General features: G+C 31.9%; 1 protein-coding gene across 1 annotated transcript; it reads left to right on the top strand.

Annotated features, from left to right (window-relative positions):
• Positions 1-448: 448 nt before the first annotated feature.
• On the top strand, positions 449-22,739 carry LOC149483042 (uncharacterized). The gene is made up of 5 exons (XM_089703210.1): positions 449-599; positions 5,226-5,355; positions 6,811-6,956; positions 18,422-18,563; positions 22,015-22,739. The coding sequence occupies exons 1-5, from the start codon at positions 563-565 to the stop codon at positions 22,226-22,228; spliced, it is 669 nt and encodes a 222-aa protein (XP_089559336.1). The 5' UTR covers positions 449-562; the 3' UTR covers positions 22,229-22,739.
• The last annotated feature ends 382 nt before the right edge of the window (positions 22,740-23,121 follow it).

The raw sequence follows: 23,121 nt of genomic DNA, 5'->3' as shown, positions 1-23,121 counted from the left end.
TGAGCCCAATGATCCCGTCTAGTAGGTAAGTGTAGGTATCAATCACATAATAATGCCTGTCTATTGCTTCTTCCCCCATGGTATTTGCGAAAATCTACATTATTTAATTTACCCACAAACAAACACAAGGTACTATACAAATAAATCTTATAAGATGCACGACGAATTACCAATTCATCATGAATGAATTTAAAAATAAAATTACCTACCTAATGCATTCGGAAAAAGCTCTACACAATATTGAACTAATTTTAAAATAATGTGAAGTTAGACAAATGCGATGAAACTCCGCGTTAAGAAATTTCCGTTTACTATTAAAACTATCAGTCTGTATTTCAGTATACAAAAATGTTTCAATGTCCAATCACAGTTGGCAAACGTTAAAGCTCTACGGAGTACCTGAGAGCTTTCAGATTTCAGTTAAAGCCGATTTGCCGTCGCGAGCAGACGTATGTTCTCTACCACTAACTTTGATACGATCGTAACATCTACGTAAATATATCTGAAAGTTCATAAAATGTTCTAATTCAAACATTTAGCTAGCAGTGTGGAATTATACAAAATGTTTTACGTTTTAGTGACTGTTCTTTTTATAGCAAGTAAGTTTTTTATCGAGATGATTTGCATGCATTGCGAAGAAGATTTTTACTACAATGCGTATCATGCAAATGAGGCAATTCAAAGACAATTGTTACTTTAATGTGTCTGTTTAACTTGCTGATACATATTTTGTTTTTGTATTGTGTTTTATGAGAACATTTTTTAGTTAAAAATACCTCGTATTGTATTTTTAAAACTGCGATTTAATAGTCTTTCTGGGAATAGGTAGCAATTGATGGACAAGCGTTTGAACAATTCATTTTCCCGCGATTCTGTATTGTTGAATTTTAGATGAAATTTTTTCATGCATAGTTACTATAGCGTACAATCGACCAATACTAATTTGTTGGTTTAAATACGAATTTGCTGATGCTTTGTTACCAAATTATGAATATTAAAACATTCGTGATGCATTGTTGTCAACGCTCGTTAGGAATACAATAATTAATTTCAAGTTCTATGCTATTTGAATTTTTATAACCATTTAGCATTTTACTATTACCTACACGTAGAAGAAAATAGATTTTCTTTTTTATAACTTAAGTGAAAATATATAAGTTTATCTGTAACAATTTTAATAAATCTTATGGTATCAATTTTAATAATGCAAGTGTGCAGTCATTTCGTCACAAATTAAATATCTATATAAAGCCACTCACCGTTTATTAAATCAATCCTTACTTTAAATATGTACAAAAACAACGTCGTATAATGATAACATGATATAAAATCTATGGAGTTTTTTGCCGCTTCTACTCCATACTGCTTTCTGAATCGGTGGTAAATGTTAAAAATATGTAATGAAGATTCAAAAGTGCTTCTAGAAGAACCCTAATCGAATAAATAAATGTTTGAGTTTGAATATTAAAGATATAAAACCACGGAAAACAAAGAAATTGGGCTATCGTGTATTCGTCTTAGTTAACAATTCCAATCTACTCTTGAAACTCCAGATGAATGAGCTTTACTTCTATTGTTGATCCGGAGAGCATACAATTTTTGACCGCTTTTATACACAAAGTAATCAAAATGTTACGGTACAAATATTTTAATGAAATGAATAGGTAAAACAAAAATAATGAGTAAGAGTCGTGGCTGCTTGATGATTTTTTAATTTTACTAACGACTCAGGTAATTACAGCGTAGCCAATGTAGGTTTTCTTTATGACAATCTGTGCTGAAATAATTGTATCATTTACATATATTGCCAATTTAGATGATTACCATAACATTATATTATTACCTTCACGAAATATCTGCTTTATGAATACATCAAATTATCAGAACATAATGAAAATCGCTTCAACATCTATTGTGTCGGACGATGAAAATTTTAAACGCAGATTAGGCGCTCAATTACACTAATACCTATATTTATTTGTTAGAAATACCAACATTTGTTTACATTTAAGCATTATGTAGGTACTACAATACAGACAAAATATATTTTGTTTTTAATGCTTACATCTTTCACAAAGGAAACATTAGTTTCGGTGCTCTTCAAAGAAAAAATGCTAAAATATATAGTACAAAGCAAATACACTTATGTACATACTACATACATACATGTTTAAGACGATGATATCACTACGTATTTGCCATCTATTACAACCTTGGAATAGGAGAGTTCTCTCCAAATATGTATACTACTCGCTTATCCCGGTTTTACCCGGAATGATATAATAAACCTCTGATCGTGGGTAAGGATATAGCTTTCTAATTGTAAAAGATTTTTCAAGTTAGTTTAGAAGCACCAGAGAAATTACCCAGAAACTTTTTCTCTATATAATTGAATATTATTAGTATTGTTAGATATAAGTTTTAATAACCACATCTTTTCTGACGCTTCGACACACTACGAACCATGAACTAGAAAGATACCGTCAGCGTTCCGTCCCCACATAAAAAGTGAATAAATTAATTCATGAAGAAAACTGCGAATAATAAATCGTCAGCAAAAATCAATTTATTGCTCTGGGCAAGGCGTTAAAATGTTAAGATTCCGAGCTCAGCATTCAATTCTTTGTGAGATACGAGTTTTCGCACGATTTACTTGTCTACATTGAAAATGTTATGTTGAGAAAGTTTAAATTTCAATATTTTATACGTGAAGTTATATTTTTAGTTCGTTTTATTATTTGTGAACATTTTAATAGATTTAATTTTATTTGTCAAGTAAATTAATATTTGAGTGCGTTTTAATTAATAATTGTGTGCATTACAATTTACATTATATCATAGTATTTCATGTAAACGTTTTAAGTGTATACAAATATTGTTTTTGAGTTTTTATTTTCTCTTAATATTACGTCTTAGTCTGTACTCTGTACGTAATTAATTATGATATTTTATGAAAATATATTTAGAAAAGGAAAAGTGATATCAAATACCTTTATGTACCTACCTACATTTATTAAAAACTGTCATATTATAAATATCAACACACTGTTAAAAATATTAGGTAAAGAAGCCTCTGTTAAGATAAAAAAGTCAAAAGTTTTTGAGATAAATCGTAAAAACTTCCTCATTCACTTATTTCAAAATTTCAATCTAAGTTCTACATAATAAGAAACCGAGAAATCTTGTACTTTCAAGTATTTTATCCATACGGGCTCAAATGTTCTGATAATAATCGTAGCACACGTTCCTACAATATTATCTCTAAAGTAACCACGGAACTTAAATTGTGTTTGCTATCAGCCAGTTAAATCGTGCTAACCTTAATGTTGGAGCGAATTTAAATAAAATCAATGACTGTTTCAATGGAAAAATCATATCCTGTTTTCTCTGATGAGAGTTACTTATGTGATTTTTTTGTAGTTAATTATTTTATTATAATGTTTCCTTGTTAACCTTAGTCAGTTTGTTAAATTTATTTTTTATGTGTAATACTTGAACAAAATCTACAAGACTAATAGGTTTTAGAAGAGCTTGTGAAATACTTTGTTCAAAATCAGTTCATAAAAATATTATTAAATAACTATAATGGTCAATAAATATTTATAATTTGATTTCATCGTATTTATTATCATAATTGTAGTACTCTCATTATTATTATGTAAAAATTGTGTATTGTAATCAAATAATGAATAATTTTACATCTCAATAAGCAATACAATTCAGGGGACAAGTGTCAACAATAAATATTATTTCACATGCATTATTCACATGAATATATTATATATTATCTTAATATATATAAATCTCGTGTCACAATGTTTGTCCTCAATGGACTCCTAAACCACTTAACCGATTATAATAAAATTCGCACACCATGTGCAGTTCGATCCAACTTGAGAGATAGGATAGTTTAAACATGTAGGTACCACGGGCGAAGCTGGGGCGGACCGCTAGTATTATATTATATTAAGATAAAAAAATTCAAATTAAAAATATACACTTTCATTTAATTTTTATTCGTACTGATATGTTTTGTTTAAAATAATCGCGTGATATAAGTCCAATAAATTAGTTCTTAATTTTTCATCAATTTCAAACAGTTTGGACATTATGATAATGCATGCCTTGGGGTCTAAAGGTTTCGCGAACCTCAACGCACATATTCATATTGTATTACTTTTATTCGCAGTTTCATAGGTTCATTATATTCAATAATTTTACACCAAAACAAAATTATTCAAAACTTATTAACTAATCCACGTTTAAAATGGACCGTTCAAAAATGAATTGTTGTTGTTATATTTGCTAAAATTAAGATGTTAATGAATTTAATCATAATATTATGCCTATGCATTGCATTGCATTGCATATGTATATCATTTATATTATGTATTAAGTAGTATGATAAAACCTGATTCATAAAGGGAATTTGAACCTACATTCCGACAGGTATTTTCTATGTAATAGCGGCCAAGATTATTAACCATCTGGGAGAAGCCGGAATTCCTGACTGCAATATTACGTATAGAAAAATTAATTTACAGTATACTTGAATATGAATAAGTCTTTATATATTTTTATGGAGATTTAATAGAGGTGTTTAATACAAGTTGCAATTAAAAGTATTCGCTTATTAATTAATCTTAAATCTATTCGTTTAAAAGACGAGTCAAGACGAAAGAGGAGTCGTTGAGTTTAAAAATAACTTATAAAATAACTTTTTGCTCAACTTTAACGCTACTATTCAAACATTCCGTACAATCTATAAAATACATTATAGTTTATTAATTTGAAAACTTACCACACCAGTAAAGTTTTTATTCACTCGATTACTAAGGATTTAACTAAATGTTATACAAAGAAACACATTATGCTTGCATATACTATGTACACATAATTTATACGTTTGAATATAAAATATAGTGCATTAGGGTAATTACGGATGACGGGTAAATGCAATAATGTTAAATTAATACGTAACTAGTGACTGATTAAACAAATATGAATGCTATTTTTACCAAACCCGTTTATTTTCATACGATACCTTCACGATACTCACAATAAAACGATGCTCTGAAGTGGTATTCACAATTTTCCGAATTACCCGTCATCCGGAATTACCCTAATGCACTATACCTTATCATGAAAAAAATACCTTTTTAAATATAAACTAAAGTAAATTAATATTCTACACCATAAGTGAAGGTAAATAAATAATTTATCAGGCGGTGGAGGAGCTCAAATAAATGAAGACAGTTGCGATGCGAGCGAACAGCTGAAGATATGCGTAGAAACTACACCAAAGACACCCGTGGGGCTGCCTAGGACAAGGAAAGAGTTGGATGCGCACTGCTTGTAAGTAGATTATTTTTATCTATACTAATATTATAAAGCTGATGAGTTTGTTTGAACGCGCTAACCTCGGGAACTACTGATCCGATTTGATAAATTCTTTCGTTGTTAGATAGTAAGATAGCCCATCTATCGAGGAAGGCTATAATATATAATCTCGCTAAGACTGCGGGTAAAACCGCGGAGCACAACTAGTTAAAGATAAAAAGACAAACATGTTATTTGACTCTTGGTGTGCAGAATATGTAGCCTTCTACTGGTAGAACTATGTTTCAAATCGGTTGAGTAGTTTTTGTGTTAAATCGAAGTAAATTAACGATGTAAGCTTTCAGTCTTTATTGTATTCTGTCTTTAAACAACTCTTTTTTCGAGATAGCTACAGTTCTTTCAACGTATAATATTTCACAGAAACCATAATGCAAAATATATATTTATGAAAGAATTATGCTCGCAAAGCTTGTTAAATGTTTATTATTCTTATATTTGATTTTATACAATCTAAATACAAAATTAGTTTGATTACATTCACATGTTATAAAAGTCGATCCGAATGAAGTCCGTTGTTTTGTATACCTGTTTAATTGGCGGAATAAATGTATATTTGTATAACCTTTTTTACGAGTTTGATTTGTGTTAGCTGTGAATGTATAAATCTGTTTTTACAGCTGTTCCCCGAATTTCATTAACGCATTCTATATCAAGTTTATTTAGTGGAAATGATTTTTTGCATTGCTTGTTAAACATTTTTTGAATTTTCGGAAAGGATATTATATTTGATAGGTTAATTGTTTATATTGCCGAGAATTCAATCAAGAGCTTTTTCGTGTTGTGATTGATTTATTTCAATATTTATGAGTCTGCGAAATGGAGATTTTCAAGTGGTACTTTTATAGTTGTTTCAATTACCCATTATTTCATCAAGTTAAATCATTGACTATCATTTAATGTGTATTTTTTATTTTTTTTTAACTCTGTTGTATGTACTAGAAATTCGAGGCCATATACGCATAAAATTTCATCAAAGTATCTAAGGCTATTTTAACTTAGATTTTCTTTGAATTTTTGAATAAAAGTACTTAAAATTCCTCGAACACTTTTAAGGATGTCTCAGTGTCTTTATTGTAGTATATTTTATAAGAAAACTTCTTCTTAAAAATTCCGTGTAAACTACAAAGACACGATCGTCCTGCATCGAAAAAATTGAAACACGCCTCAGGTTATATTTTGGCTATTAAACAAACTGGACAATGAAAATCAATAAATTGTCTCTGACACTTTTTACTAGATATTGAGTAAGAATAAAATTTATGTATTGTTACTAACAATTTTATGTAAGAAATGAATATAAGTCTAAGTATATATTTTCTCGTGAGATATTAAAATAATTATTTGAAGTAGATTTATACATATTATTTTTATGAAAGCTCTCTTAATTCTTTATACTTTTCTTTCAAACAGGGCATATCACACTGGTATGGCATGCATGGACGCGTGGATAAAGCGGTGCCTGCCAACGGATGGACAGAAATTGGTGCAACAACAAATCGGTGGTGCGAGAGCGCTCATGCGATTCTTATGCACCAATGATTCTTCGTTGAGACGAGGTAGAGTAATGAATAATGATAGTGTTAAAATAAATAATATAATTTATTTAAATATTTATTTATATACATATTTTAAATTTTATGTTGTCATCCAAGTACCTATTAAATTAAAAGTGATAGGTTATAAATTAAAAGGATACACAATAATCTTATATATAAAAATGAATCGCAAAATGTGTTGGTAATGCGCTGATTACACCTAACGAGTACAGTGGCGAGTCAGTAAATACGCTCTCGGCCGAGACAGTTGCCGAACCGAGTGGGTGTTTACACGTATTTCACTAGTGGCGAGTCAGTTCAGTTTTGATCACGACGCGGACGTCTGCAATGGATCGAAAAAAAAAAGAATTTAAACGGGTTTTAAATCGGCTGTTACCAGATATTATTAACGAATTGTGGGATTTATTAGAAATAATAAATAAAAATAATAATTCTTTGAAAAAATACAATGACGAAACGAACGAGTGGCGAGTGGCCGAGTGACGCGACGAGTGCGTGTTTATACCTGCCGAGCGGGATAGCGAGTGGGTACTCGGCCGAGTAAACAAATTGGGATTCTAGTGACTGTCTCGCCGCTCTTCTCGGCCGAGTACTCGGCCGAGCACTCGTTGAAGTGTTTATACCAACCGAGCACTCGGCCGAGGACACTGACTCGCCACTGTACTCGTTAGGTGTAATCAGCGCATAAGCGCATAACTCGAGAACGGCTGAACCGATTTCGATAATTCTTTTTTTATTATATTCCTTGAAGTACGAGGATGGTTTTTATGTAGAGAAAACGTAAATATGTACCACGGGCGAAGCCGGGGCGGACCGCTAGTATGTTAATAAATATTTTATATAATTTACATTGGTATTTGTAGGTATTAGTCCGGGATACATCGCCCATTTTTGCAAGTGATTACTATCAAGCAAATTTTTCGTGAGTAGCTTTATTTTGATGAGATGCCCAATAATTTCATGTACGAAACTCTCGATTGTGGTAGCTTACAGAGGTAACAAGGATAAAAAATTTTGATTTGACGGTTCTCAAATATTTATTACGCAATTTGTAGGACAATATGTCTGTTGAATTATATAAGTATTAAATAAGTGAAAATAAAAAAATCAGCTGGTTAGTACCTAATCATTTATGATGACTTCGTTATCGATACACATTGGAAAGGGGGACTCTTTGATCAAACCATAGATTTTGTAGGATTAATATTTTTTCGAATAATTTAGATAATTATCTTGAGATTGAACAAAAAAAAACATTCAGTTAGTAATTAATATTTGAGAACCATCAAATCAAAATATTTTATCCTTGTTTCCTCTGGTAGCTACCACAATCGAGAGTTTTGTACATGAAATTATTGGGCATCTCATCAAAATAAAGCTACTCACGAAAAATTAGCTTGATAGTAATCACTTGCAAAAATGGGCGATGTATCCCGGACTATATCTATTTGGTACAATATGCATTTTACACGAGCTTCACTGATGAATTTTCTGTGTCTAAAATTAATGCAGCAATAATAAAATAATATTATCATACCTGATCTAAATTAAATCTGTTATTTGGTCGTGACTTAATTATTACAAAAATCTTAAATATGAAAATTTAATTAAAATTGATAGCTTAATTAAATCACAGATTTATACATAAAGACAAAAATAGATCCACAACTTTAAACTAAAAATTGAAATGAAAAATTTTCAAATGCGTTAAATCGCGCCAATATGTCTAATAATCGATAAATATGTAGTTATGAAACATTTTCTTAGCACATTAAGGCACAACATACCTTCATATAATATTGACTACATGCTGTTTTAAACTGAAATTCCTTGTTACATTAAAAGCGGAAACACAGCATGCCGTCTCATCGAGCATCTTAAAATACCTTTACGCTACAAAATTTGAAAAATTGCCATGTTCTTCAGAAAATCGTTCGATAAACAAAAGAAGAATGTAGAGATATCGAATCGGTTTATGAACTTACTGAAATTAAGAGAATTACAATATAATAATATCTACAAACCACATTTTTGAAATGACTCTACTCCATAGTAGAGTTTCTTCCCGGTTCTTCTCCATAGATACCTACTGTTTTCCGAATCGGTGGTAAATGTTAAAAATATGTAATGACGATTCAAAAGTGCTTTTAGAAGAAGTCTAATTGAATAATTAATGTTTGAGTTTGAGTACATCGACTATAAATAAAATCATTAATAACTAAAATATGGAGAACTTACGTACGTGTAATAAAACCATAATTATTACACGGATAAATTAGAATTGACACAATTCAGTGACCTTTTCGGTATAATCAGTGAACCAAAGGCACATGGGCAAAGATGTTTTAAATTTAAATCTATTTTCACATGAATAAACCGGTTCGACGTTCGGCGTAAGCGAATTCTGATGTGAATGGCGATCAAGGGGTCGGGAATACTGGGAATCATTGACAATTTACGTTAGTAGTACTAGTAATTGATATATTATATTATACTGACTGTACGTATAAAAGTAATTTTTGGAAAGTACAAGTTCACATACCAAAAGGATTAATCGTATCAATCATTAAATATATCATAAAAATATTAAAGTGTAAAATTCAAATACACACGGGCTTTTAAAGTGGGTCAAAATCGAGTCTAATGGAGTCGGTTACATACAAACATATAAGTGCAGCTAATAAAAGTTAATATTATGTAAGTGATATATTATAATGTATCTATCATTTTTCACGAATTGAGTAAATATTAACGAATCATCAAGACAATAATTACAGTTTAACGAACTAGCCCCTTGTCTACTGCAGTTTTAAAAACAAATAATGTTACGTAAAACTTTAAAGTGTACCTATTAACAATGCATCCTTATTATCGTAAACAAGGTCATACGTATTAGAAATTGTTTACACAAATGTGACGGTCCCACGCGCGTGGATCGGCAACCAAATTTTAAAAAGAGTTATCACGTTCCTTAAAAAAAACAATATGTATAGAATAATGTACGTAATATTTTTGTGCATGAGGTTATAAGGTTACACCTCACTAATAATTTTGTCTGTTTCTTGTTATACTTAACCCGATGATGTATGATGCTGTTATGGAAGGAAAACAGAAAATTTATTTGTTTTATGGTGGTCTGGACGTGTTATTTTACGTTGTAAAAAGATTGATTTTCCTGCAAAGAAGCATTTAATAAAATCAAACTAAATGCTTGGACACAATTTATTGTAACAATTTCATAATACTATCTACATGTTAAGAAAAATTACAAAGTACCTACCTAGAAACTACCTAACACCATTTGCAATTATTTTTACCTACCTTCTGCTATCGATGTTTGTACCAACTTTTAATTACTGTTTCCTAGATAAGCAAATATCAATAGGCAAATATTAAATAAGGTCGATCCTAAACGATTTTCATCGTATATTGGTTCGCCTAATTACAAGCGAATATTAATTTCTGTATTTGCTCGCAATTAGCCAGCTGTGTGGGTTCTGTAGTTTCTATACATTTAAAATAGGTACAATCATATTTTATTTATTTAGGATAAATTATTATACTGTACTACAAAATATAAAAACTTTATACAAATAAAGTGATTAAAATTAATATCTATATCTATACTTTACTAGCTGCCCAGGCAGACGTTGTTCTGCCCTATTTCTACCCCTTATTCGTGTTTTCTCTCCATAAGAATATTTCTTGTAACAAAAACTTTAAAAAAATAAGCAGAATTGGTCGAGCCGTTCTCGAGTTTTACGCTTATCAACACATTTTGGCGAACCATTTTTTTATTATATAATATAAGAAGATAAAGCCGAAGAGCTCGTTTGTTTCACCAAGCTTCTCAGAGGAACTACTGGACCGCTTTCAAAAATTATTTCACCGTTTGATATGTAGGTGAGTTCTTTCGGCTATATTAAACATACCGGGCAAAGCCGTACCGCTAATCTATGCTATAGAGATCGCATACAATAAATAATTTGCTATTTCACTTTGCTCTAAAAAAACGGTAACAGCTTTTCGCTTTCGCACCAAATAGATTTCAAAATTGCAAACGCAGTGCAAACATTCTACGTCTAACCGTTGATTCGAACACAAGTGCGTTTCGTTATTAAAATACCCTCATTAAGATGGTCTTCAAAAAGTGCTTCAAGTGTAATAAAATTATAACACGAAAGTCGCCGGGTTTAGAGTGTAGCAGGTGTGAAAAAACAGTTCATGCCCAAACTGAATGTGCTAACCTTACAAATAAACAAATACAAGCTCTTCGTGCAACGGCGGGGCTGGAATGGAGCTGTGATGAATGCCAAAATCACACACCACGACGATCTTCATTCTTTGTTCCCTGCGAAGAAGATGACAATCAAAATGCTCTAGCCGCTTCGGACATTCAAAGTAGCTCTGGAAACGTTGCGGTCGATATGAAGAAGCTGATACACGATATAAGTGCTCAAATGGAGAAACTTCTTAAGAAAGAAATGGAGCCCCTTCAACACACGCTTACATTTATATCCGATGAACTATCCGATACCGTAGAAAAGCTTACCGAAAATGCGAATAAAATCAAAGCCTTGGAAAAGAAGAACGAATATCTGACAAATCAAAATAAAGGACTTGAACTAAGAGTCAAGGCCATGGAACAACGTCTAAATGATATGGACCAAAACAAATTGTGTAACTCGTTGGAAATATCTGGAGTACCCGTCTGTCGTGAATATTCTGACAAGAATCTTATAGAATTTATAGGAGATAAAATTAAAGCAAATAAGGATTGCATCAAAGCAATCCGTAGACTCCCCAGTCGTCAACAGCGGCCGAGTGTCATTCTAGTAGAATTAAAATCTCAAAATGACCGTGATACTTGGATTTCGGCAGGAAGGGACTCTATGTTAAAAGTGAGTGACCTAAATATCCGTGGTGAAACCGATAATCCCGAGAACCCTATCTACTTCCGAGAAGCTTTAACCCTCCAGACCAAAACTATATTATTTAATGCTAAGCAACGTCTACGCGAATCCTACAAATATATCTGGTGCAAAGAAGGACGTGTCCTGGCACGTAAGTCTGATAACTGTAAAGTCTCTGTCATTAGATGTGTAAATGATATCGACAAGTTGCTAAATGGTATAAACTAATATCTAATGATTTAAATTGTGAAGCTATTCTAACGGTATATGTGTAAAAAAATGTTCTATTCTCATCTTGATAAATCACGCTATATTAAAGAGGTAACTGAATTGTTTAACTGTACAGATTTAAATGATTACCTTAAAAACTTACCTTCTGGCAAATTACAATTGCTTTGCATACATGTAAACATCCGTTCAATGCTTAAGAACTTTCCTAAGCTACTGCAAATCATCTCATGTACAAAACATGCCCTCGACATTGTTGTGGTTACGGAAGCTAACATTAGCGAGGATTTATATCATTTATTTAGCGTACCGGGATATACAATGCACACACAGCTTAGAAAAAACAAAAAGGGCGGTGGAATAATATTATATGTAAAAAATAATTTAAAATTCACACGTTTCGATTGTAAATATATCTCTTTTGAAAATATATGTGGTAAATTAAAAAACAATGGGCAATGCTTTTCCTTGTGTGCACTGTATAGATCGCCGTCAAATAGTAAAACGTTATTCATCACAGAATTAAACAATTTGCTGACCGATTTAAGCAATACGGGTTCTACTAATTCACTGTTTTTACTAGGAGACATGAATATAGATTTAAAAACCACAACAACGCAAAAAAGCTGCTATGTAAATTTGCTAGCTGGGTATGGGTTGATGTGTGGAATATCAGATTATACGCGTATTGAAAAGAGACAAAAATTAATAACAAAGTCCTGTATCGACCACATTTTTATACGAACTTACACATCTGACCCATACACAGCCGCTATTGATACTGTGCTTGCCGATCACCGCGTCGTCGTATTCGCTTGCATCGACACAACACACACAGCACGCCATATACAGCGTGCTCCACCAAATAAAACTAAACACGTGGTGGATTATAATATATTAAGCAAAGAATTAAATGCGATCGACTTCTCACCAACAAATACAATGAATAATTCCAATAATATATTTCAATATATAACACAACAATTAAATAAAGCCTATAAAAAGTCAACATTAACAAAAATAATACCACGAAAACACATTTACCGAGAACCATGGATAAATATTAATTTGATAAAATTATGTGAAAAAAGAGATAAACTTTTTCAGGAATGGAGACAGGATGAATCAAACGCACAGCTTAGATTAATATATAATAAAACTCGTAACAAGGCCAACAAAGCTCTTGAAAATGCCCGGAATAAGTTTTACAGTAACAAAATCAAGGAAAATAATGGCAATCCTAGGAAGTTATGGCAAGTTATTAATAGTATCTGCGGTAACAAATCCCGATCCATCGATGCACAAATTACACGTGTTTTCACTCCTTTAAACTGTAAGGAAATAGCGGAAAAATTTGCAGTCGAATTTAAAAATTCTATTAAAAAAATATTGCCAAATTGCACAATTGACTTAGCTCTCAAAAAAATCAGTAAGCCGGTGGAGGTCAGTATGCGATTTCAGCCAACAACCTGCAAAAAAGTACAACATATAATTAAAAATCTAAATAATAATAAGGCTCCAGGCATGGATAAAATAAGAGCAATCGATGTTAAAAATATAGGCGATAAAATATCTGTCGGATTAGTAAATCTTATAAATACCTCAGTCAAGACTGGTATATACCCTGATGCACTGAAGATTGGCTGCATAAGACCGGTTTTCAAAAAGGGTGAAAAAAATAACTGCCAAAACTATCGTCCGATTACCTTACTTTCCTGCATTAATAAGATTGTAGAAAAAGCAATAAGTAACCAAATTCACGATTTTCTAAAAAAAAACGAAATTATATCTCCGCATCAGTATGGCTTTCAATCCGGCAAGAGTACCACGGCACTTCTAGCAAACTTCACAGACGAGGTTAACTCTTACCTCAACGATAAGAAGCATGTACTCGCCCTTTTTATAGACTTCTCGCGTGCTTTTGATACGCTAGACCATCGCAAACTCGTTGAGCAACTCGACCATTGTGGAATAAGGGGCAATCTCTTGAAGTGGTGTAAGAACTATCTACATGGACGGAAATCTTGCGTCAAAATCGAAAACAGTGTCAGCCATATGAGCAACGTTGAAGTGGGCACAGCTCAGGGATCGGTGATGGGACCGTTGCACTTTTTGACGTATGTTAACAATATGAGTGATCATCTTAGTCACTGTAAAATTTTTCAATATGCAGATGATACCTGTATACTTATAAATCATGAAAATGTAAATATAGCCCTGAAATTTCTTCAAAACGACTTTAACAACATATCTAAGTGGTGTCATAATGCGGGATTAATCATCAATGCAAGTAAAACAAAATTATTGCACATAAAGTCTCCATATATGAAATATGTTGCCTTGCCGCAGCTTATCTGCCATTGTCACTCATGCTTGCACAACCAACGTTCAATATCGTGCACTAACTGTAGTGAGATTGAACTGGTGAAACAATATAAATATTTGGGACTAATTATAGACCATAATTTCAACTGGGGCAAACAAATTGAAGCAGTGTGTGACAAACTCCGCGCATTCGCAGCTAAAATATATGCCATAGGGAACAGACTTACATACAAGGTAAAGTTACTACTATACAACACACTAGTTGATTCGATTATATCGTACGGCCTCAGTAGCTATGGCAGAACGTATAAAACCTATTTACAAAATATACTCAACCTTCAAATTCGTATCCTAAAACAAATAGTCCCCACTAGCATAAAAAAGAAATACGAAAACGATCCTAACAAACTTTTTAAGCATTGCAATGTTTTACCTATCTCTGAAAAAGTAGAAGTTCACCTCCTAAAAGAACAATTTTTTAATACAGAATTAACTAAAAATGTAACAACTCACAACCTTGGCACTCGAAAAGTAACACAAAATAAATTACGTATTACTGGAGCAAAAAACCGCTATGGCGAAAGAACATGTTCATACATAATTCCCCGTTTAATAAATAAATTAGACAACAATATTAAAAATCAAATAAACTATAATAATGTAAACCGCAAATTAAAATCACACTATATATCACGCTTATAAAGAATCGGCCAGCACAGTAGGTGATAGTAAATTATTTTTTCTGATAGTACCCTCTTGTATGTCATATTTATTTTCTGTCATGTATCACTTGCCATCTTAGTGTGTTTGTAACTAATTTATTATTATAAAAGTAATGAAACAGTGTTTATACATATTATAATTGACGTTTGAATGAATATGCATCACGATCAAATCGTACTGATTTATGTGATGCTTTACTGTATATTTTCATGTTCTGTTCTTCTGTTCAATAAATGGTTTAAAAAAAAAAAAAAAAAAAAACATTTTCTGCTATTTTCAAAGGTTCAAATAGCACCTTGTTTGCTAACGATGTATTTGAAACTGTAATTGCTAACCAGTTGTAAGAGTACACCTAACCTAAATATCTTCTGTTAAAACCACAATGTTACAGAACAAATTTACTAAAAGTTTCGAACATTCGTTATCAGTCATCAAAAATCGTCATCTAAGTCAACATAATTATTAACTAATTTCTTTAATATAAGAATTTTGAAGAATTAAGATTCAAGTTACTTACTACCCTCATAGTAGGCCCGTGTCCCAGCTGTGGGGACGTATATGAGCTGATAAATGATGATAATGAGAAGACATAAGTTTCTAGACTCAAGTTTTATGTATCGTAATAAAATATAGAAATTCCACAACAAGGTATAAGAATTGAAATATCTTCTGATATTGAGCGGGTTGAAGCCGTAGTCTCATTGATTTGCATCATCAACGCAATTTGCATTGTAAAAAAATTAAGGCGATTTTAATTGAAGCTCACAAATGAATTTATTTCTATTGTAATTATTCTATTTGTATAATATTTTAGGCTTCGTTTTTGTTTTTTGCATACATAGAGCTTTTAAATTAGAATCATTTGCGTTATGTTGTCATCAGACTATGCTCAAAACTAGTTAAATATTAAAAATTAGATGAAAAATTAAACGACGACCTCATTTAACAAAATATACTATCAAAGCAGCAGGCGAATATTCTCAAGCGAATATATTGTAAAAGTATGTATCTAAAACAAAAATAAAACGTATCCCCTCTGAAACTAGATTCTATTTTGACTCTATTTTTTATTTGATATTATTTTTAACGATTATATACAGAAAGTCTGTTTATTTAATTTCTTTATGAAACAATAAAATATCATGCAAAGCACTTTATGCGCGTTTGTAGCTGTTCAAATAATCATATAAAACATAATATGAAAAAGATCACTCTATTTTTTTAGTTGTTCAAATAAGAATATGATCGAACCACCATGTACTTTAAAATAAAAATGTCGTTTTTAGCCATTGCCATAAAGTTATGTAACAAAAAAAAATCGCATTTTTACAAGTTCAGTACGTATCTTATAAAAATCGCATTGTTATTAGTAAGTAGGTACCTAATCCAAATTAATATCTACTACATATATTAGCAATTATTAATTATCATCGATCACTTATGTTAGTAATTTAAGTTCATGTTACGATGGGCCTAACATATCTGATATCACATACTAATTTTAACCATCTGTATTGTATCAAACAATATAAATTCATGAATCTAGAACAGCAGTGCCCTGAATTTGATTCCCTGTGGAGACGAATTCTCGATCAGTGAAACAGATGTGACGTGCATTTACCCCAAATAGTACCTACAAGGAATTTTAATCAATTATTTTAACTAGCCAAACACAACACATAGACTATTAATTAACCTTTTATTAAGCTATTGCATAGCTTCTATCGCGGGCCTTGAGCGCGGGGACCGAATCGAGAAATTCCGTAACGAAAAAAACTCACGCTCCCCACTCCGACGGGCTCGGAGGTGTGGCTTGAAGGCATGCTATGCAATAGCTTTACCGCAGCAGTCCCCGAGTGCCACACGTCTTTTTTTTATTGCACGCCTCATAAGCGAAGCGTTGAGGTGGGTACTACTGTCACTTCGCGCAAAACATCTGATTTTTCAAACTTAAAATGTCTTTATGTATCATACATTGCACTTGTAAGATAATACATACACACACATATTAAGAAAAAACACTATTTTTAACGTTCATGATATTTTTGATGTCATTTTTGTTATTTAAACTAGTTAAAAAACAGTTTAAAAAAGTTCTGTCTTGGACGTCCGTGTGTCTGTATGTGCGGATCCTTTTTCTTGTTAACACGATAGCGACCGAAATACTTTACTAATCGAGTCTTTTTTTTTCTCTTACGCTTGAGTATGCTCAGGAATAGAACCCTTTCATTTTTCAGGGTCTGATTCGATGTGGTTTAATTGTTATTAAATAAACAAAAATAATTATTAAAAAAAATTATGAGGCGTGCACTTTTGGATTTTCCAAACTATTTAAGTCTTACAACAAAATGATCATAATTATTCATAATCATAGAGTTCATGGCATCAGTCTAAAAGTTTTTCCTACAAGAATTTTGTGAGAGCCACCAGCATAGTTACCCTCACCTTTCTCGTACATTCCTTTATTTCCGTCGTCAATCCTATCTTTTCCCTTTCCCATTTAATACTAGCAATATATTGGCAGTTACCTAACCTCTGTAAATGTGCTGTGATTGCGTACGCGGAAGAAGCAATGAGACAATTCAAATTAAGCCATGTTGGTTCGCTCGTGTTTACGTGTTAGAGTCAGTTTTGTATCAAAAGTGCTTCCAGAAGGAAGTCTGATTGAATAAATAAATGTTTGAGTTTAAGTTTATGTGTGCATATATCTGTGTTTTGCCTGCACTTTAGACAAAGCGTTTGCATGAAACTATGGATTTTTGAATTTGATTTTTTGTTTTATAGCATTCAAATCTATACTAATATTATAAAGCGGGAGAGTTTGTTTGTTTGTTTGTTTGAACGCGCTAATCTGGGGAACTACCGGTCCGATTTGAAAAATTCTTTCGGTGTTAGATAGCCCATTTATCTAAGAAAGGCTATAGGCTATATCATCACGCTAAGACCAACAGGAGCGGAGCCACGCGGGTGAAACCGCACGGCACAGCTAGTGATAAATATGATTTTTAAAGAGATGGTTGTTTAATCATTTCCATAGATGACGTGGGGTGTCCTTTAATTACATAAAACCGAAAAGAGTAGAATAAATTTGATTGCTCTGGCGGGATCACGGGTGGCCGAGAGGTCCGGCGTTTCCCAGGTAATGTGAAAGATACGAGTTCAAATCCCGCCTCGTGATCGAATTTGTCTTATTCTTTAAAATAACTATTGATTGTTATCTTAGATTGTTTCTTTGTTATCTTAGGCTTTATTATAAAAAATAATAATTTTTCACAGATTTCCTCAAAGAGCTAACATGCTGGGCGCTAGTGTCACCCGACTGGTCGCGTTGTGTGAACGAGCTACAACTAGCTGTACGGGACATATCCGAACGAGCACATCATATCGCTTACTTCAATAAGAACTCAGAGTTGTGCTGGTAAATATGGTTTAATTATAGTAGGTATATTTCAGGTGCGGAGGTTTGTCCGTCTGTTTGCATAGGTAATGTATAGAACAATGTTGGTAAAATAATTGAACAATGCTACTTAGCATTGTTAAATTAATTTCAGCTGAAGATACGTTAAAAGACTTTTCGATACATACTTCACAACAATTTGGACACAGACATGATAACATATTTTCTTATTACACAATAATTATGGACTTTAACTTTTGCGAAGAAAAATTACGGCCGAAAAGGCCGATGTATGTAACAAAGTAATAGAATGTACATATGTAATTTACAGGGGTTTTGACCCTAATCATGGTCAAAGCTCGAAACATCGTGTTATTCTAATAGAAAAATCTCACGGATTAGGAAATTTGATCTTCTTGTTTTTGAGTATTCTGATACACTGCATTATACAATGTACATTTTTATGTCAAAGCAAGCAAAGGGTTACCACAGGTGGTAAATCGTTTGGTATAATTTGCTCTCGGCAATTTAGCTACAGTAACTCCTAGATTTTGGTAATTTAAAAAATTCCAATGAGCATGAAATAGTAATTTGACGCAATTGCTTGAAGCGAGCTCATTAAAACATATTTTCTCAAGAACTTTAAGTGAAAGGTCAAAGTTAACAGTTGCATAAAACAATTGTAAAAAGCTAATTTGCAAGTAGATTGGGTGCATATTAGAAAGGAGTTACAAAGCATAGCTTTATAGGCCAGTGAAATAAATGTAACTATAATTTTATTTTGTATATTTTCATAAAATTGTTTATTGATATTTGCACTAACATTGAAAGAAACATTTATTTGACTCCACAATACAGAAATACATCTACATCGCTATACCTAAATCTCCTACATCTTCATCAGTTATTTTTGTGTTTCCATGGCCCAGATAAAGGAATAATTTGAGCATTTCAGTCATAACCTACCATGCTGTCAAAAGTGATTTAGTAAAATATAACACTGTTATATAACAGTTACATCATAACGTCTTTTTTATTCCTGGACAAAGTCAGGGTGGTGGTCGCTTACCATCAAGAGACAAGCATGTAAAATAAGTTTTTACCAAATATTTTGTTAGTGGTTATAATATAGAGTATCTAAATCTAACTAATATTGAACTCTGACTGCCAACCTAACTTTATAAGAGCAAAAGTTACTTCACAAACTTTTGTATAATAGATTTTCAATAATGGAATTATTCTTTCCATACCCAGTGAAAAGTTTAGATCAAAACAATATCTTCCGATATTCTACGCAAAAGATTATAGAAACATTTAATAATTTACTAAGAAGAAATTTGGAAAATATTTAAGTACAGAAAACAGAAACTTCATAAAACGATTTTGCTTTGATCTGGTCCTTGTCTTTTGCCTGCTATACGATCCCTACGTCTTCTTCTTCAATTATTTGCAAATAAACATTTCCGGAATGTGAAAATTAAAATTATAAATTGCCTAGTCTCCTATTTCATTGAAATATTGTTTATTTGATACTGGCTCTTTGACACTGTTTATAGAGACGTTCTTGGAATAGCTAGCTTTTAATTTTCAACAACCCAGTAAAAGCTAGTACTAAACTTTAAACATATTATTCTTATGTTCATAATATCATTTGATCTAAAGTTATGTTGAAAAGAAAGATAATATTAAGTTTTATTCAAAGATAATAAAATGTAATACAGCACTTTATTATTTACCTAATACAATAAACTTCGTGATTGCCTGTCAAACCTTATATTAACCCGTCCACTCTGACGTCAAATCATATAAAATGAGCCAATCTATTACAATCGCTTTAATAATAAATGTATTTGGTCTCATATTTATAACCACTAAGTTCTAAACCATATCACATGAATTGTATTGTTGAGTTTAAATTACTCTGTTACGAATTTATGTGGTTTACAAGTCACCCGTAATAAAGCAGTTGGCATACTGCCCCGCTGCATCACACAGCGTAGCTTGAGTAGCTTCTATAGACTATAGAGCGTCAGTTTGTAGAGAAAACATGCACAGTACAACGACAACCGCATGAGTAGACAAAATGTACATCGACGTGCACATTGAAAGAACATTAACGTGTGTACATTATCAATATATAAGATCAAGCATTTAGCGCTACGCTGCGTGGTGCGGTGTAGTATGCCATGATGCCAACCCACTAAAATCAATAAAAATGACAATCAATTAATGAACAACATTATATTTAATTATACTTCTCTAATAACATGATATTGTTGTTCATGTTTCGAAGAATCATACACGAGTTTTATATATTTTTAGATTTGCTGTAGCGATGTAATTTCCGAGAGCTTCTAATTGAACATGTTGGACTTAAAATATAGAATTAATAGTTTATTTATTTTTCTATCAAATAAATAATAAATATCGTGTAAGGATAATCTTTACACGTAGTTATTAAGCCATTGATTAGATAAATTGCATTTAATTATATGAACCAGCCTAAAATATTTCTGAATTATTTATAAATAGAAAGTTTTCGAAATTACACCATACGCAATTAGTCTAAAGTATCTTGTACGTATACAATCTACATCATTGTAGATTGAAAACGTTTCTTAGAAACAATTCTTAGTTGTTTTGAGTACGCGTAAAACACATCTGCTTCATACATTATACCGCGAATTCGAAATTATGCCTTTATTATAACAACAATAACTTAATGAAAACCTCGTCTGGTATATCGAAAATATGCAATTTATCAAAACCTAATCATATTTAGTCAGCATAGTATGTTATCCTAAATATATCTAGTTCTTTGACTCTACACAAAAAAGCACTCATAAAGATGAATGTTGTGTAAAATACTTACTACACTGCGTAAAGAAACACACATACATACGAACATACATATATTGTAGTGAGTCCATTGTTTTATTAAGGGCTGGTTTTACCGCTTGCTAATATACCTACCTACCAATCTACATTTTGATTTTGTAAAAGCATAATGTAGTTAGATAGTTGTTGCCTATTGTTTGCCTTGTATAAACAAGGCAAACTAGCTAATACTCGTTAAATAATTCAATGGCATATTTAAACCTTTTGACGTATAAGTATTTACAGAATTTATTATTTCAACTAATAGATAAGATAAGCCATAAACACTGTAAGAAGTTGAAATTGATATTTTTTGTTTTATGGCATTCAAATGCTTTATATAAAGAATAGATTTTTCTATTCTTTAATTTTTTTAACCGATTTTTTAATCGATCTGGCGGATCACGAGTGGCTGAATTAGTCAGGCATCCGCCCCGGAATGGCGCGAAAGGATGCGGCTTCGAGTGCTGCCTCGTGATCGAATTTTTTCTATTCTTTATAAATTTATAACTGTAAGAAGTTGTAAAACCGGCCCTAAATCTTTTGGACTATATATAGTGTATAGTGCATACAAAATAACGATATCTCTACACAGTGCTCGCGACGACTTCATATCATGCGTATCCCACGCGGGTCGCTCCTGCTCCTCCTCCGCGGGCAGTCTGCTCCGCCGCATGGCCTGGGTACTTGCACAGGACGTGGCCGCTTGCGCACAGACCCCGCGTGCGCATTGTGCCGCACAGGGCCTATACTCACCCATACTAACGATATTGTCTAGCGTTTTGATACCACCTGCGATACGGTTTTAGGTGCCAAAAGTGTACCGGTGTACGGTTGTAGGTTCCAAAAGTGTACGGTTTTAGGTTCCAAAAGTGCTTTTTTTAAAAAAGAATAAAGAAAGAAAAAGTATCATTTATTTGGCACGCTTTTAGTAAAGCTATCATGGTTTTATCACCCAAAAAGCTGTAGTAGGTTTATACTCTGTAAATTTGGTGATACTGTTCAGCTTCAGCATTTCAAATAATATAATAATATTATGTAGAATGTTGTTTATTGGTAATGAGTAACAATGATTAGACAGCTTTTATATGTCGATAATGATTATTATCAGACATAACGAAATATAGACAAAAATTTGGCACGCTTCGTTGCAGTAATTCAAATTATTGTTATTTAATCTCTACAAAAGAAGTTACGCTATTGTATCATTATTATGCAGTAAACTACCATTGAATTATTATGTTAACGATGTATAAATTAATTATTGTATGTTAATTAAGTATAATAATTTAAAAGCACAAATTTACGTAAGTTTTAAAATATTTTCAGTGTAAAGACCAAATGTATATAGTATTAATAATTCCTATTTTATTGTATCTAGAGTTATTTGTTTACATATAATAAATAATATTCCTATATGTTTCGTTGGAAATAATAAAGTTATTTACCAAATAATAGTCTTTCTCTTCTATTTACATTGAGATGGTATATTTATTTGTATAAGCAATAAAGTTTGGCTTCATGATATCATATTACTGTTCTGAGTGCTTTTTATTTTGTATAAACAAAGAAATGTTATAAGTATATAGATTCTCTAAGAATTACTTTGTATATACGTGTTATAAAATGAATCCAAAGATATTATTGTGTTGTAAGCGTAAACATAGATTGTAAGTTTTATTTAAGAAAAATCATCCCTTTT

The sequence above is a fragment of the Colias philodice genome, chromosome 14, assembly GCF_061535455.1.
Source record: "Colias philodice isolate Cphi_HAF_F1 chromosome 14, ilColPhil1 Martin Lab GWU primary, whole genome shotgun sequence".
Classification (NCBI taxonomy): Eukaryota; Metazoa; Arthropoda; class Insecta; order Lepidoptera; family Pieridae; genus Colias; species Colias philodice.
The sequence above is the reverse complement of the archived record's forward strand: the minus strand, read 5'-3'. Positions and strand labels throughout refer to the sequence as shown.